This window comes from Pleurodeles waltl, chromosome 7 (assembly GCF_031143425.1).
Source record: "Pleurodeles waltl isolate 20211129_DDA chromosome 7, aPleWal1.hap1.20221129, whole genome shotgun sequence".
Classification (NCBI taxonomy): domain Eukaryota; kingdom Metazoa; phylum Chordata; class Amphibia; order Caudata; family Salamandridae; genus Pleurodeles; species Pleurodeles waltl.
Window position 1 is genome coordinate 474,934,150 of NC_090446.1, and position 18,169 is coordinate 474,952,318.

At 46.7% G+C, this 18,169-nt stretch overlaps 1 protein-coding gene across 3 annotated transcripts in view; it reads right to left on the reverse strand.

Moving 5' to 3' along the window:
* Positions 1 to 499: 499 nt before the first annotated feature.
* CDIPT (CDP-diacylglycerol--inositol 3-phosphatidyltransferase) overlaps positions 500 to 18,169 on the reverse strand; it is a 106,765-nt gene continuing 89,095 nt past the window's right edge. For all 3 annotated transcript variants that reach the window (XM_069244093.1, XM_069244092.1, XM_069244094.1), the window contains 2 exons: positions 11,387 to 11,468; positions 500 to 3,732 (listed from right to left, as the gene is read on the reverse strand). In XM_069244093.1, coding sequence (XP_069100194.1) covers positions 3,581 to 3,732; positions 11,387 to 11,468 — 234 coding nt within the window. In that variant the 3' untranslated portion in view covers positions 500 to 3,580. The remainder of the gene's footprint in view (positions 3,733 to 11,386; positions 11,469 to 18,169) is intronic.

Here is an 18,169-nt window from a genome sequence, read left to right on the forward strand (position 1 = left end):
AATAACAATTATAGGTTTCAAATGTAATTATTTAAGGAGTGACGTAACACACAGGTTTTCAGAGACACTCGGATAGTAATTATTATATTAACAACTAAGATTAACTCTCGACTTCTGTATGGGCTCTATCAGAAGTCAACTATTGGAAATACTGGACCGTTTATGGATCATTGTCAATTAAATAATTAACTAATAAAATGGCTTTGTAGGATGATCCTGATGGAATCAGTAGGATAATAAATTATGAAACACGGAGCAAAAATGTTCTTATGTGTTTATGTTCATTAAGTCTGTTTTAAAATGCTTAACTGTGTCGAATTATTGAGATCCTTAAAATTTTCTGTGTTGACTCAAAAATGTAATTCAAGTGTTACTGTTAAAAATCACTGAGGTCTATGATGTCCTCCTGTGTTTTGCCTCATGGTCAGGGGATCCCATGCTGATCAATGACAAGATGTTGTTTTACTTTACCAAGGGAAAATAAAGCCCAAGACACAGAGAGCATCCCATGATTTATTTCTCAACTCGTACATGACAGTTATGAAAAAATATCCCGTCTGGTATATTTTTATCAGTAGCAGCAACCATAGATATATTTAAAATGTGTGCTTTCGAAAATTGAGAGATAGAGTGCAAACACACAGACATAAATAAATAAATGCATTGATATAAGCTGTCACAATCAACCATATTATACCAATATAAACGACTTAACTAGTTCTTGCACAACGTCCTTTCAATAACACAAAATGAGGCACCATCCAGAAGAGAGTTGGGTATATGCTCTGACTAAACCGAACACAAATAAATCACTGGCACAAAAAGGAATGCAATAAAATGTTAAATACTGACAACTGTAATGGGGGGGAACAGGCTCACCATATACAAGGGGAGTGAATAGGTTCGCAGAGTGTGTGCTGGCCAACGCAGTGCAACGTGCTATACTCTATTAGGACACACACAGAGGAGACAAAAATCCATTTCAGGCAGCTAAATGGTCCCTGGAAAAGGTTTCTGAGGACAGATGAAAGGACAGGGAAGTCTCCGTTCATGCAGCATAGACTGTACAACAGAAAGCTCTGAGGCACCCTTTGATCAAAATCTTGTGCGCTTACTGGGGTTTCTGCTGAAATTAGTGCTGCAGGTGTCATGCCCTAACACTCTGAAACAGGTTTTCGGTAACAGATATTGGTCCCATGCAACACTTCCCATGATGATAAACTGCTCCCAATACAGTAGGGGGAGTTGGAAGATCAAATCAAGATGGAATTAACAAGGTTGTACTGTTGGACGTTAAGCCTAAACAGATAATCATCCATGCCTAACCGCCCACGGATATGTGCAGCAACTAATCCGGTCACAGAATGTGAACCACCCTTTCGTAGCTTCATTTCTTACAAATTTCTTATCTCCTATCACCTCATGATATATTTGTAAATGTGCAGCACACCGTAATAACACAACCATCCTTTAAAAGTGCTGGTCACTCCCCATTAGTCATAGAGTAGAAAATCTGTCCTACAACAAGGTGGAGTGCACAGAATCCCCCTGGCTGGGAATTACGTGGCGGGTAAGGACACCAGGCATACCTTGCACTATGCAAAAACCAGCACTGGATTCCACATCCTCTGGAATGAAGTCAACAATGTGTGACTTGGGGCCAGATGTATCATCACGGCCCTTTGCGATTCGGAAATAGCGATTTTTAAGACATCGCTATTTCCGACTCGCAAAGTGCCATGTATCACATTTGCAAATTGGTAATAGCGATTTCTTAAAAATCGCAAATGCTATTACCGAATCGCAAATTGCGATACCGGCCCCATTCAATTTTTTGCATCTGAACCAGAAATCGCAATTTTGGAAATGCAAAACCCCAGGGTGCTGGGGGCCTAAGGCCCCCTCTGCCGCACCCCAAAAACATTTTTGGGGACATGTAAGGTGCACACATGCCAAAAGGGCATGTGTGCTTTACATGTACAATTTAAAAATGCATTTTAAATGTATTTTAAAATTTTGCACAAGGTTACCACCTGGTTTCTTTTAATTGTATTTTGCATGTGCAAAATGCCATTCTGCGAAAAATCGCAATTTGCGATTTTTTGCAGCATCTCCTTGCGATTTGGATTTTGCGAATCGCAAATTGCGACTCGCAAAACCAGGTCGCAACGCAAGAAATCGCAATTTTTGCGATTTCTTATTTGTGGTCTGCGAATGCCTTTCTTGCATCGCAGACCACTTTTTTGCACTCACAAACGGCCGAATTCTGCGATTCGCACCGTTTGAGAGTGCAAAAAAATGTCATACATCTGGCCCTTGGTCTGTTACTGGGTTCCAGATTTGCTATAAGACATCCCACCTCATAGATCTAGAATAGAGACAGAATAATATAGTACTGGGTTCAGGGCCTCTCTGGAATAGACATCCTACATGGTGTCCATAAGCCAGTAATATAAAAATCATGAACGTGATCTCTGGCCTAAAAGGGACAAGCATTTTGCACTGAACGATAAAAAAAAAATCTAGCCCCGTGTTACTGGTCCAACTTAAATGGCCTTTCCTCCTTGTAGGAACTAAGAAAGAAATAGGGAAACATGTAATTAGATCCCTTCCACCTGTGGAACAGACGTTAGCTAAAGATGTGTACCCTTCCTACAGTGACCCTGGAGTAACACTGACCTTGGGACCACCGTCACTCTTACTGTTCTTAAGTCCACCACTCACCACCGGTCCTAGATTTGCTGCACTCTAGGGCAGTGACATGAGCATTCAGAACTGTATCCATTACTGAAAGGAACCTGTAGTATGCGATGTAGAAGCGAAGAGAGACAGAAAGACTGGAGTGGTTCAATAGGTCAGCTGAAAGGGATCGTGAAGGGCACATCACCTGAGATAATTATAAGGAAACCCTGGATCTGGATCCTTGGTCCCCCTGAACTACACATCAGCTCCCACTAAGTTCAGAAATAGGAGTCATAGCCTGGATAACTGGCCTCTGTGGAATGAACATGGATTTGGACTGTGATCGGCCAGGCAAATTAAGGTCTGGATCAAATCTCAGAATCATCTGGAATGGAAACAAGAATATGAACTGCATCATAAAGGACAGTGGCTGGGCAATCTTGAACAAGATTACTAGGACCACTGGAATGATTACCCACCTCACACCGTGTTTATAGGGAAAAGCCAGTCAAGAATAGCGTCTTGGTATATACAGAGCAGGCATTAACTCGCCCTTGTGAAGCATAGGAAAGCAAAAGGGAAATGTCAGAACTGGATTTCCAACAACCTGAATGGATTTTAGCTCCGTGGGAAGCACAGTTTAATCTGAAGAAAAATACAGAAAACACATAGATAACCAGTGAAGACTAAGCCTCTACAGTCTAAGTGTGTACAGAACATCATCAGTCCCCATTTTAGCACAGCAGTTGTAAATACTGTTGCCTGGTCCTGTCAACCACTTTATCTTTTTGCATCGATCGTCGCAGAGGGCTCCAGTTTTTGATCAGTCTGGGTGGTGGGTACTTGCCTAAGGCTTTCTTTCTGGTCCAGGACGGCCATATTATGTCAGCCCAGGAGGTCACTTCTTCTTGGCACGCTCCGCCTGGTCCAGGGCTGCCATGTTGTGAGAAGCTGTGATGAGGTGTACAATGCTGATAAGGGTCTTCAGCGAGGCGATGGGGGCACAGACCCACAGAAGCAGGCGGAAGACCCCCAGGTCCCCGAGGCCAACTGTAGAGGGAGATGGGGTCGGGAAGAGGCAGAAGTCGGTCGAAGGAGGGAACAGAAAAGGGAGGGCACAATAGTGAGGGGTGAGAGGGAGAGGCAGAGAAAATCAAGGCAGCACCAGGCACACAAGTGGGAGGATCAAAAAAACGGACAGAAGTCAGGAAGCGAGAAGGAATGGGAAAAGAAGATAACAGGAATGAACAAGCATGTAATAAAATAACACAACCGGCAGAGAAAAAGGTGCAAGCAGGAGGGAAGTGGGATAAGGAGGTGGAGTAGAAGAAGGGATAGGTAGTGAGATGGGAAAAGAAAAAGAAAATACATTAGAAAACAGAGATATAAGGAGTGACTGTTGAGGTCCCTTTTGAGGTCTGGAGACGCTCAAACCCACCCCATTATTTTTACTGTAGCACTTTGACAAAGTCACACCAGAACACTATGGAAGTTATCCAAAGCTGTGCTTCAGTTAGGGTATCCAGTACGCCCTACTGTGAATGCAGCTATCTTTACATTTGTCTCTGTCTAGCGAACACCTTCAGTGCAGAGTTCACAAAGACCTGGCTGCAGGGACAGTCAGGCGTTTGTAAAGTGCTTTAAGATGAATGTGCTTGGGAGAGGCACCAGTGTGACTGCCTCTAGACTTACTGTGCTCAGACACTCCCTTCAACCCTTCTTCATCTAGAAGTTCCAAATCCAGTGGCACACCACAACATAGCCCTAGTTTGCACCATGGGCAGCCGCAGGGGTGTTTCCATTTCACCTGTTTGGTATGAGTGCTATTCACTGTTTCCATGCTGGGTATCTCCATTTGTCTCCCTGCCTGTGGTTTTTCAGGCACAGGGCACCCTACCTTTCCTACCTTTGGTACTCAAGAGTTCAGTGATTGTTTCAAATTCACAATAATTTTAGATATCTCTGGGTAAGCTAAGGTATAGGAGGGAGGCTATGGATCATCCTCAAAATCACTCTCTCCTCAAAGCATCATAGAATTCCACAAGGATAGACGGCATCTTCTGGATTTTGACTCTCATATTAGTTTACTCTTCTTGCCAGGGAGGACTCGACCACCACCCAATGCTGAGTTTAAGAACTGGTCACCTGACCTTGGAGAAAAGCAAATGATTGGCAAGAATTCAGCACACCTCGTTGCAGCCAAAGAGTGCATGTCTCGTGATAATCAGTTCATTGTATCTAATATTCCATTAAGATCCGGAGGGTCACCTCTCTTCTGTTGCTACCGTTCTTGGTAACCTTAGTACTGCGTCCGTCCTTTTCACAGCACCACAATTTGCACAGGTAGACCGTACAATGCTCTGGCTAATATTTTGCATAGGTCTTGGCTGTATGGTCTATAATTAAACATATGCATTTTATATTCCGTAATGAAAATGTCACTTACCCAGTGTACATCTGTTCGTGGCATCAGTCGCAGTAGATTCGCATGTTCTGCAATAGCTCGCCATCTGGTGGGTGTTGGGCCGGAGTGTTACAAGTTGTTTTTCTTCGAAGAAGTCTTTCGAGTCACGGGACCGAGTGACTCCTCCTTTTTTCTCCATTGCGCATGGGCGTCGACTCCATCCTCGATTGTTTTTCCCCGCAGAGGGTGAGGTAGGAGTTGAATTGTAGTAATAGTGCCCATGCAATGGAGTGACTAAGTATGCACCTATTTAAGGTTGAGATGATACATATATAAATAATTGAAGGTAACTTCCAAACTGCTACAGGCTCCCGGGGAGGCGGGTGGGCACATGCGAATCTACTGCGACTGATGCCACGAACAGATGTACACTGGGTAAGTGACATTTTCAGTTCGATGGCATCTGTCGCTGTAGATACGCATGTTCTGCATAGACTAGTAAGCAGTTATTTCCCCAAAAGCGGTGGATCAGCCTGTAGGAGTGGAAGTAGTTTGAAATAATGTCCTTAATACGGCTTGACCTACTGTGGCTTGTTGTGCGGATAACACGTCTACACAGTAGTGCTTGGTGAATGTGTGAGGCGTAGACCATGTGGCTGCCTTACATATTTCTTGCATTGGGATGTTTCCTAGAAAGGCCATGGTAGCACCTTTCTTTCTGGTTGAGTGTGCCCTTGGTGTAATGGGCAGCTGTCGTTTAGCTTTAAGGTAGCAGATTTGGATGCATTTAACTATCCATCTGGCTATACCTTGTTTTGAAATTGGGTTTCCTGCATGAGGTTTTTGAAATGCAATAAAGAGTTGTTTAGTCTTTCTGATGTTCTTTGTTCTGTCAATGTAATACATTAATGCTCTTTTGACATCTAATGTATGTAGTGCCCTTTCAGCTACGGTATCTGGCTGTGGAAAGAACACTGGAAGTTCCACTGTTTGATTTAGATGGAACGGTGAAATAACCTTTGGCAAAAATTTAGGATTGGTCCTTAGGACGACTTTATTTTTGTGTAGTTGTATAAAAGGTTCCTGTATAGTAAACGCCTGAATCTCGCTTACTCTTCTCAGGGAAGTAATGGCGATGAGAAATGCCACCTTCCAGGTTAGGAACTGTATGTCGCAGGAGTGCATGGGTTCAAAAGGTGGACCCATAAGTCTAGTTAGGACAACATTTAGGTTCCATGAAGGAACAGGTAGTGTTCTTGGTGGTATAATTCTCCTAAGGCCCTCCATGAATGCTTTAATGACTGGTATTCTATATAGGGAAGTTGAATAGGTAGTCTGCAGGTATGCAGATATTGCTGCAAGGTGAATCTTAATGGAAGAGAAAGCTAGGTTAGATTTTTGTAAGTGAAGCAAGTAACCCACTACATGTTCTGGAGTTGTGTGTAATGGTTGTATTTGATTAATATGGCAGTAGCAAACAAACCTCTTCCATTTACTTGCATAGCAGTGCCTGGTGGATGGCCTTCTTGCTTGTTTTATGACTTCCATACATTCTTGGGTAAGTTGTAAGTGCCTGAATTTTAGGATTTCAGGAGCCAGATTGCTAGATTCAGCGATGCTGGATCTGGGTGTCTGATCTTTTGGTTGTGCTGTGTCAACAGATCTGGCCTGTTGGGCAATTTGATGCAGGGTACCACTGATAGGTCTAGCAGCGTTGTGTACCAGGGTTGCCTTGCCCAAGTTGGTGCTATCAATATGAGTTTGAGTTTGCTTTGACTGAGTTTGTTTACCAGGTAAGGAAGGAGAGGGAGAGGAGGAAAAGCGTAAGCAAATATCCCTGACCAGTTCATCCATAGGGCATTGCCTTGGGATTGTTTGTGTGGGTATCTGGATGCGAAGTTTTGGCATTTTGCGTTCTCCCTTGTCGCAAACAAGTCTATCTGAGGTGTTCCCCAGAGTTTGAAATAAGTGTTCAGAATTTGGGGGTGAATTTCCCATTCGTGGACCTGTTGGTGATCTCGAGAGAGATTGTCTGCGAGTTGATTTTGTATCCCTGGTATAAACTGTGCAATTAGGCGAATTTGGTTGTGAATTGCCCAATGCCAAATTTTTTGTGCTAGCAGGCTTAACTGCGTGGAGTGCGTCCCTCCCTGCTTGTTTAGATAATACATTGTTGTCATGTTGTCTGTTTTGACGAGAATGTATTTGTGAACTATTATTGGTTGGAAAGCTTTTAGTGCTTGAAAAACTGCTAGAAGTTCTAGGTGATTGATATGCAGTTTTGTTTGATGTACGTTCCATTGTCCTTGTATGCTGTGTTGATCGAGGTGTGCTCCCCACCCTGTCATGGAAGCATCTGTTGTTATTACGTATTGTGGCACTGGGTCTTGGAAAGGCCGCCCCTTGTTTAAATTTATGTTGTTCCACCACAGAAGCGAGAGGTAAGTTTGGCGGTCTATTAACACCAGATCTAGAAGGTGACCCTGTGCTTGAGACCACTGTGATGCTAGGCATTGTTGTAAGGGCCTCATGTGCAGTCTTGCGTTTGGGACAATGGCTATGCATGATGACATCATGCCTAGGAGTTGTAATACCATCTTTGCCTGTATCTTTTGTGTTGGATACATGCGTTGTATGATGGTGTTGAAATTTTGAATTCTTTGTGGACTTGGAGTGGCTACTCCCTTTGATGTGTCTATTATGGCTCCCAGGTATTGTTGTACCTTGCGTGGCAGAATTTTGGATTTTGTGAAATTGACGGTGAACCCGAGTTTGAAGAGGGTTTGTATGATGTGATTTGTGTGATTTGAGCACTGTATGAACGAATGGGCCTTGATTAGCCAGTCGTCCAAATATGGGAACACATGTATTTGCTGCCTTCTTATGTGTGCAGCGACTACCGCTAGACATTTGGTAAAGACTCTTGGTGCGGTTGTTAATCCGAAAGGCAGTACCTTGAATTGGTAATGTATTCCTTTGAATACAAACCTTAGGTATTTCCTGTGCGATGGGTGTATTGGTATATGGAAATAAGCATCCTTGAGGTCTAAAGTTGCCATGTAGTCGTGTAGTTTTAGCAATGGCAATACTTCTTGTAGTGTGACCATGTGGAAGTGGTCTGATTTGATGAAAGTGTTCACTACTCTGAGGTCTAGGATTGGTCTCAGCGTTTTGTCCTTCTTTGGTATCAGAAAGTACAGTGAGTAAACTCCTGTGTTTATTTGTGTGTTTGGCACTAATTCGATTGCATTCTTTTGCAATAGTGCCTGCACTTCTATCTCCAGGAGATTGGAATGGTGTGTTGTTAAATTTTGTGCTTTTGGTGGTATGTTTGGAGGGAATTGTAGAAATTCTATGCAATAACCATGTTGGATAATTGCTAGAACCCAAGTGTCTGTAGTAATTTCCTCCCATGCTTTGTAATAATGACCTATTCTTCCCCCCACTGGTGTTGTGTGGAGGGGGTGAGTGACATGTGAGTCATTGTTTAGTAGTAGGGGTTTTGGGGCTTTGAAATCTCCCTCTGTTTCTAGGGAATTGCCCTCCTCTATATTGTCCCCGAAAACCTCCTCTATACTGTCCCTGGTAACTGGACGGTGTTGCTTGTGAGGTGCTGGCTTGTGTGCTTTGACCCCGAAACCCCCCTCGAAAGGGCGTTTTACGGAATGTGCTGTAATTCCCTCTGCTCTGCGGGGAGTAGAGTGCGCCCATGGCTTTGGCAGTGTCCGTATCTTTTTTGAGTTTCTCAATCGCTGTGTCCACTTCTGGACCGAACAGTTCTTTTTCATTAAAAGGCATATTGAGAACTGCTTGTTGAATCTCTGGTTTAAATCCAGACGTTCGGAGCCATGCATGCCTTCTGATAGTTACAGATGTATTAATTGTCCGTGCAGCTGTATCTGCAGCGTCCATGGAGGAACGTATCTGGTTGTTGGAGATGGTCTGTCCCTCCTCAACCACTTGTTTTGCCCTATTTTGGAAGTCCTTGGGCAGATGTTCAATGAGATGTTGCGTCTCGTCCCAGTGGGCTCTGTCATAGCGCGCAAGTAGTGCCTGGGAGTTCGCGATGCGCCACTGGTTTGCAGCTTGTGCTGCGACTCTCTTACCAGCTGCATCGAACTTGCGGCTTTCTTTATCTGGGGGTGGTGCATCTCCAGATGTGTGAGAGTTGGCCCTTTTCCTAGCTGCTCCTACAACAACAGAGTCTGGTGGCAGCTGTGTAGTGATGAAAACCGGGTCCGTAGGAGGCGGCTTATACTTTTTTTCCACCCTTGGTGTGATTGCCCTACTTTTGACCGGCTCCTTAAATATGTCTTTTGCGTGCCGGAGCATACCAGGGAGCATAGGCAGGCTTTGGTAGGAGCTGTGGGTGGAGGAGAGTGTGTTGAACAAGAAATCATCCTCGACCTGTTCTGAGTGGAGGCTTACGTTATGAAATTGTGCTGCTCTAGCCACCACCTGAGAGTACGCGGTGCTGTCTTCTGGTGGAGATGGCTTTGTAGGGTATGCCTCCGGGCTGTTATCTGACACTGGGGCGTCGTATAGGTCCCATGCGTCCTGATCTTGGTCACCGTGGCTCATGGTGGTGTGAGCTGGGGAGTGAGATGGAGTTTGTGCTGGTGAAACGTTAATCACGGGCGGAGGAGAGGGTGGTGGTGTAACTCTTTTCACCACTTTTGGTTGTGGTGCTTGTTCCGTCTGGAACTCCAACCTTCTCTTTCTCCTAATGGGGGGAAGGGTGCTTATTTTTCCTGTCCCCTGCTGAATGAAGATACGCTTTTGCGTATGGTCCACATCAGTGGCTTGTAGCTCTTCCTCAAACCTATGCTTTTGCATTTGGGAGGTTAGCGAGTGCTCTTCTGTATAAGAGCCTGAAGCTGGGTCGCTTGCAGTTTGTTTCGGCGTCGAAACTTTGTCTGCGTGTTTTTTCGGCTCCGAGGAGACTTTTTTCCTTTTCGGGGCCGAAACCTCTCGGCGTCGATCTGTTTCGGTGCCGCTGTCTCGGCGTCGAGCCGTGTCCACACCGGCATCTCGGTGTCGAGGCTTGTCTCCAGCACTTTCTCGGTCCCGAGAAGGCTGCGTGCCGGTGTCTCGACCGGAGTCGGACGATCTCGGCACTGTTTGGGCCTTTTTCGGTGCCGACGGTCGGTCACCGAATTTATGGGTCGAGCCATGGCCTGGTGGCAGTGGCGTCCCCTGGGCCTTGTAAATGTTTCTTTGTGTGGTTTTCGACGTCTTACTCACGGTTTGTGTGTCGTCGAATCCTTCGGAGTCTGAGTCTTGGATCGAGAAGGTACCTTCTTCTTCCTGTTCCTCGAACTCCCGTTGGGCTGTCGGTGCGGACGCCATTTGAAGTCTTCTAGCTCGACGGTCTCGGAGTGTTTTTCGGGACCGGAACGCACGACAGGCCTCGCAGGTGTCTTCGCTGTGCTCAGGTGACAGGCACAGGTTGCAGACCAAGTGTTGGTCTGTGTAAGGGTACTTATTGTGGCATTTGGGGCAGAAACGGAACGGGGTCCGTTCCATCGGCGTTCTTCAGCACGCGGTCGGGCCGACCAGGCCCCGACGGAGGATCGAAAAACTACCCCGAAGGGCACCGGAGCTCTTCGATCTTCGATGCGGTGTGGAATCTAAGTACGCCGATCCCGAACGCAACAATACCGACGAAAATCTTCCGAAATTAGCTAATTTTCCGTTCCGAAACTCGGAGCGACAGGAACACGTCCGAACCCGATGGCGGAAAAAAAACAATCGAGGATGGAGTTGACGCCCATGCGCAATGGAGACAAAAGGAGGAGTCACTCGGTCCCGTGACTCGAAAGACTTCTTCGAAGAAAAACAACTTGTAACACTCCGGCCCAACACCCACCAGATGGCGAGCTATTGCAGAACATGCGTATCTACAGCGACAGATGCCATCGAACATTACATTACTGACTCAATGACATTCTCACTCCTCGCAGAGCTAAACCTCAGGACAGATTCTTTTTTTTTTTTTTTAATTAGATCACATCTGTTTAACAAATGATTTACTCTACTCCCCTTTGTTTCATATTGTCTTCTAAACCCTTCTTAGAACTATCCATACAAACTCTTTTCTGATACAAGCTCCAACTGAATTTGTTACTACCAGCATCAACTAACAGAATTTTTACTGAACAACCAGCCCCCTGCAAAGTCCCACTAACACCACTGCCGTCCTATAGATTTGTCACAATGCTCCCCCGAATGGATTCCCTTCTGTCAAACCCCACCCTCTGCTCCCTCATAAACCTTGCTTTGTTTTTCCAGCCACTGTACCTGCAGGTCCTTCAGAAAAGTGCAGGAGATACAGCATACAGTAGAACAGCTCGTTCCCAGCACACATGGCGAAAAGGACGGGCTAACGGAGAGAAAACAGAGCAATAATCAGGTATACAGGGTGAGGAAAGATAACATAAAACCTAGATGACAGAAACTCTAACATAGAAGAAACTACTGAATCAAGAGAGAACACAGGTCTGAGAAGAGCAAAACCACATCAGAATAAAGTTGTGTGAGTGTACATGTTTGTGTGGTGCGAGAGAGAGTATTGTGGCACCAGAGCGTGCAAGAGGAGAGATAAAGCATATCAGAGATCTTGTGTCAAAGAAACTAAGCCTTTAAAGATTAAGGCCCTCCTTCTGACTTCGGCGGACAGAAAAGCCTGTCCGCCGAAGCCCTGCGGTCAGGTCACCCCCAGCGCGGTGACCTTCCCGCGCCCCTATTAAGAGTTTCCCGCTTGGTCAGTGGGCGGAAACAGAGTTTCCGCCTGCTGGCCCAGCAAAAAACAGCCGACAACATTGACACCGGCTCATAATTGAGCAGGCGGCAATGTTGTGGTGCGCAGGGTACACCAGCACCTGTTGCGTTTTCTCAGTCTGCAAAGCAGACAGTGAAAAGCACGATGGGGCTGGCCATGGGGGCCCCTGCACTGCCCATGCCAAGTGCATGTGCAGTGCAGGGGGACCCCATGGGGCCCTCTGCACCCCGTCTATGCCAGCATTTACATGGCAGTGCAACTGCCATGTAAAAGCCCGCAGAGAGAGGGATCGTAATCCCCAGGGCAGCACTGCTTGCAGCGCCGCTCCAGCGGATTGAGACCATCAGCACCGCCAGGCCGTCGGTCGGCAGAAACGTGGCGGTGCTGGCGGTTCGACTGTGGGGCGTTCGCCATGGTCGTAATATGGAGGACAGACCACCACATTGGCGGCAGTCTGACCGCCACCGCCACCCTGGCAGTCTCAAGACAGCCAGGATCGTAATTAGGGCCTAAATGTCACAGAAATTGAAACTCCATCAGGGAGAGATTAAACTCAGAGTCAGGCCAAGCCAAAGAGAGAAACCAAGTCACAGAAAGAGAGAATATGTTAGAGAGAGAAACATTTTTATCCAACAGTTTTAGCATGTCAAATAGCCAAGTCAAATCGTATTGCTCGATTAACTAAAATGACTGCAATATAAGAAAGGCACATAAAGCACACATGCACTGTAATACAAAACCTAAAATGTACTTTAATCACTGTGTGATTCAGGTAAACTATTTCACACCAAATTTCTAAAAGATCTGAACACTCCAAGTTACAAAAAATACATCACACATTAGTTCACTAAAAACATACGTTTTATCTACAAATACTTCACAGATCATGTTTTCATCTAGATTACACTAATCATATTATCCCAAAATTCAGTCACAGCACTGGTTAACTGACTATGTTACCCAAGCACATAAAGAAAAAACTCGCCTCTTTACAAGTGTGAATGTGAGGCCAATTACTTTTATGAAACTACTTTCATTTAATCTCTAACTCTTATCACGTACATAAAAAGTGCCTCAAGGTTTTATCTCCAATTCCCTCCCATAGTTGGGTCCTAAGCCCTGCTTATGCCAGTTAAGTGGAGCTGAAAAACAGGCTCAGAATTTCTGCCGTATAATTATTTTAATAGTTGGAAATAAATACTTTGGTCAACAATCAGGGGTATATAAAGGTAGATAGCCATGTTTATCCGGGTCATAATCAAACAGACCACTTCAAAGCCTTTGTACTGGACAGTATTTAAAGTAGATTTAAAAACTGGAACTCTAGCATAACTGTGGCACCAGGAGGTCCCCACCCATATTATGTAATGCCTTACTAGAGATCATGTGAAAACTTGAAGTTCTTTTCCAAGCCCTGAAGAGAGTCTTGTCCCCTTATGTTAATTCCAAACCTTCTGAAGTACTTACTCTGCTTTTTCTTTGTGATCATGCTTACTAGCACAACTGCAAGGTTTAATGTTGGGAATAAAACAATTTTTAGGCAGTAAAGAAGGTATTTTCATTCAGCTGGAATACTGTTATCAAATCCTCACTTATAGAATGAAAGAAACAATTTAATACATCATCACCTGACGAGACAACTCACCATGAAATGGTTGTATGACAGAACACATTCCGTTGCAACGCATACCGTTACCACGCGTGCGTTATAACAGGAAGGCCATTACCACTCACAACCTTTACCGTGCCATTTTAAAAAAAATGAAATTTAGTTGTAAAAGCATGAATGTTAAAGGAATATGCATGTTAAAGGTTTTTCCTGACCCCTGCCCTGAGTCCTAAAAGCGCCCCCCAGCACAACCACCCCTGGCCCCCAGCCCTTCTAAAAAAACAATACCTGTTCCCTGCCTTGAGCTCTAAAACCGGACTCCTGCGTGCCCTATTCCACCCACACCCCTTTAAAAACATACCTGATCCATGCCCTGAGCCCTAAAACCGGACCCCAGTGCGATCCCTCACCCCAAGCCCTTCTAAATAATACCCATCCCCTGCCCGAGCCCCTAAAACTGGACACAAGCCCTTCTAAAAAAAAAATACCCTTTCTGAGAGCCCTAAAACTGGACCACTGCACGATTCCCACCTGCCCACAGCCCTCCTAAAAATACACTCAACCTGTCCTGGGCATAAAATTGGACCCAAGCGCGACCCCCCTGGCCTCAAGCCCTTCTAAAAAAATACATGTCCCCTGCCCTGAGCTCTAAGGCTGCAACCCCCCTACCTCCGCCCCACCCTAAAACCATATCCCCACCCCACGTCCTAAATCCGTACCCGACCCCTTACCTCACACACCACAACAAGACAGGTCGTAAAGAGGAAATGGAAGGGTCTCGCTGTTTCCTCTAACGACGCTGATAGCCTGTACCACGCTTATGTCTTTACCACAAGGACAATGCATATGCCCTTACCGTTCATGCTTTTTACAACGAAATTCGATGTAAAAGCATGCGTGGTAAAGTCATACGTATTTTTAAAAAAATGTGTGGTAAAGGCCATACGTGATATTGGTCCATGCAGGGTAACGCATGTGTAGTAAAGGCTATGCATGATAACAGCCGTGTTGTAATGGCTGTTTCTCCCTAAAATTGTGCATTATTCCCCTCCATCCACCAAAATATGTATTTGGAAGCAAAAGTCTGACTTGCCCCCAACTCAAATGTTCTCCCTGCAGTCATCATCAGTTGACCAGGATCCAACGAAGATTACTTTCTCTTCCCGCATCCTCTCCTTACCCCTGCACTACAAACAAAAGTGTAGCCCGGCAAACACGATCATCCCTTCCTACTCCCACATTGGTAAAGACAATTACCTCCCGTCCCTCCCTCGCCTTCCTTTTAAACCAATGAGGCCTCCCGCCTCCCCCCTAGACCCTCCCTTCCCCCTTTGATCCCCCCCCCAACCTTACCTCCTCCTGTTTCTTTCGTCTAGCCCACACTAGACGTTTTTTCTTTCCCTTACCTGCACGGCGGGGCCTGGAGGTCTTCGTTGAAGGTGCTCCTCGGGGTGCGGAGCTCCACGAGGAGTACGGCAGCTGATCGTGTTTGAAGGCGAGCAGCTGATCGCGTTTGAAGGCGAGCAGCCGGGCTGCTCAGAACTACGCGGAATGAGGGCCGGCCGACGGGGTCGACCGGCCCTTTGTGGCTGGGGCTTTCATTTCCGGGTTACCACGCTGCTGAGCAGCGAGGAGCTGCGGGATGGAGATTTTTGGGCCGAGATGCCAGGAATCGACTGGTAGGACGGGCGTTCTGCCCGCAGTTTTATTGTTTGACCAGGAATGTTTGACCTTTTTGGGGATTGGTTTATTTCTAGGGGGCAGGTCCTAGTCACTATATATGGGGAGTGATTTGGGATGTAAGGCAGTGTTTATTGGATAGTCATGCCGAAGGTTCAGGCAAAGAGGCGTAGGATTGTCTCATCTTCCTCCTCTGAGGAGGAGGGTGCTGCTGGAGTTTCCACTCCTGGGGGCTCACAGTTACAGGATAGGGGCACTCCCCTCATGTCCAGGGAGGAGGTACAGGAGATGATTGAAGTGGCGGTTACCAGGGCACTTAAAGCAGGGGTGACCAGGACTGGTCACTCTAAGATTTCTCATTCATCGGCTGCTACAAGGAAGTCCTCGTCAGAGAGTGAGGGTGATGAGGCCCCATCTACGTCTTCTGGGGGTAAATATGTATCCAGAGAGGAAATGTGGGAGGTGATGGCACATGTTCGGGACAAGTTGGGTTTCCCAGTGTTTCATCCTTCAAGCTCGGATTCTCACTTATTTCCTCAATATCAGACCCCTTCCAAGTTTGCCATGCCTTTTCAGGGACCTGTGAAGGAGATGGTGTTTCGTGAATGGAAAGATGTGGATAAAGCTCAGGTTCCACGATTCCTGCAGAAACTGTATTTACTTGAGGGTGAGGAGGTATTACCTCCTTCGGTCCGCCTGGATTCAATTTTAGCTACCCTGATTGGCAAAACGGCAGTAAATCCGGAGGATTGTGTGCCTACGGATGCCACGGATCGTAAAGTGGATTCAGGTCTGAAAAGGGCATTTGCCGGTGAGAATCTGGCGCTAAGGGCAGGTATATATTCTGCTTATGCGGCCCAGTCGTTGGTGCAAGACTTTGATAAGCTGTCGGTGGCTGTTCAGGAAGGTGCAGAGTGTTCAGAGCTCCTGGCTGTTATGGAGCAACAGGCCAGATTGTTGGCGGATGTTTCTTCGGATGTGGTCCGTACTTCGGCACTGGCCTCGGGGGCTTTGATTGGGGCTCGTAGGTCCCTCTGGTTACGTTCCTGGAAGGCTGACCCAGGGGAGAAGGCGGCCTTGCTGAGACTGCCGTTTGAAGGTCGTAACTTGTTTGGAGAGCAATTACCATCCATGCTTTCCAAGGCGTTTAAGGAACGGAAACATGCCTTACCTTATAAAGGGGGTTCTACTTCTAGTAAAGGGTGGAAGAAGCATTCCCGATCTTCTCCGAATAGGGAGGCCAAATCCTTTTCATTTAGGAAACAGCGTTTTCAGCCGCGTTTTTCCCCTAAGAAGGCTGCTCCTGCGAACCGGGGTGGTGTCAAGAAGGGGTCTTGACAATCACTGTGGGCCTGGCATAGGGCCGGTTGGGGGAAGGCTGAGTCACTTTCTTTCAGCTTGGGAGGAAAGTATCAACGATCGTTGGGTGCTAGACATTGTGGCCAATGGTTATGTCATCGATTTTGTGAGGGTTCCTCCAGATTCAGGGGTGCGTCCCACACCTCTGCCTTCAGGAGGGTCAAGGAGAAGGGCATTATTGGACGGAGTAAGGGACTTGTTGGTCAAGGGGGCCATTTCCCACGTTCCACTGGAAGAAAGGGGTCAGGGAACTTATTCGGTCCTGTTTCTTGTGCAGAAAGTTTCAGGGGGTTTTCGACCAGTGCTCAATCTGAAGAAGGTGAATACTTGGATCAGGACGGTGCATTTCCGCATGCTGTCTATTCAGACTATCTTTCCATTGGTCAGGCAAGGGGATTTTCTTGTGTCGCTGGACCTGCAGGATGCTTACCTGCACGTGCCTGTGGCAAGATCTTCTCAGAGGTTCCTGAGGTTTGCCGTGGATCAAGAACACTACCAGTTTTGCGTTCTTCCTTTCGGTCTGAAATCTTCTCCTCGAATTTTCACAAAGGTGCTGGCCCCCCTGATGGCTTTGCTACATACAGAAGGGGTGTTTATTCATCCATATCTGGACGACATTTTGATTCATGCCCAGTCACGGGTCCTGTTGCAGAGCCAGGTGGACCAAGTTCTGGGGGTCCTGCAAAACCACGGGTTTTTAATCAATTGGGAGAAATCAGATTTAGTTCCATCCCAGGATCTGGTTTTTCTGGGGGCTCGGTTTCAGACTCTGCTAGGCTTGGTGTCGGTATCAGAGAAGAGGTTGGGTGTACTCCAGGCCTTGGTCAAGAAGGTTGAATTACTGACTGCGCCATGAGCTCTTCTCTGGTTGCGGCTGCAGGGTCATTTGGCATCTGTGATATTTCTGGTTCCTTGGGCGCGTTTCCATCTCCTGTGCTTGATGACTTGGTTCCTGAAAAGGTGGACTCTGGGGTCCGGGTCTCTGAAGGACAGGGTTCCAGGGTCCAGATTGATTCGCAGGGAGTTGCAATGGTGGTTGGATGCAGATCATCTTCGGGTAGGGGTTTCTTTGTCTCCTCTGAGGCCAGTGGTGGTGACTACGGATGCCAGCCTCTCCGGTTGGGGTGCGTGGATAGGGTCGGCTCAGGTTCAGGGGTTTTGGTCCCCTCGGGAGGCGAGTCGGTCATCAAATTGGCACGAATTGAGAGCGGTCTTTCTGGCTCTGGTCCATTTCGAGGGGTCCCTGAGGGGGACGGCGGTTCTTATTCGGACGGACAACTTAGTGGCCAAAGCTTATGTCAACCGACAAGGAGGGACCAGGTCAAGGGCTCTGTTCAGTCTAGCCAGGGAGATTTTTGTGTGGGCTCAGGAGTGGGTTCCTTCTCTCAGGGCTACGTACATTCGGGGGGTGGTCAATGTTCGGGCGGATCTTCTGAGCAGGGTGATTCCTTCGTCTCAACTTTTCTCCCTCTGGAAGTCTCTGTTTCTGCATCTGCATCTGGTTCGGCTTTGGGGGCTTCCAGTGTTGGATGTGTTTGCGTCCGCAGAAAATGCGAAGTTGGATCGCTTCTGCTCCCGGTTTCGGTGTTCCCAGGCCTGGGAGGTGGACGGGATGTCATGTCCTTGGCCGAGGGGTCTGTTGTATGCATTCCCT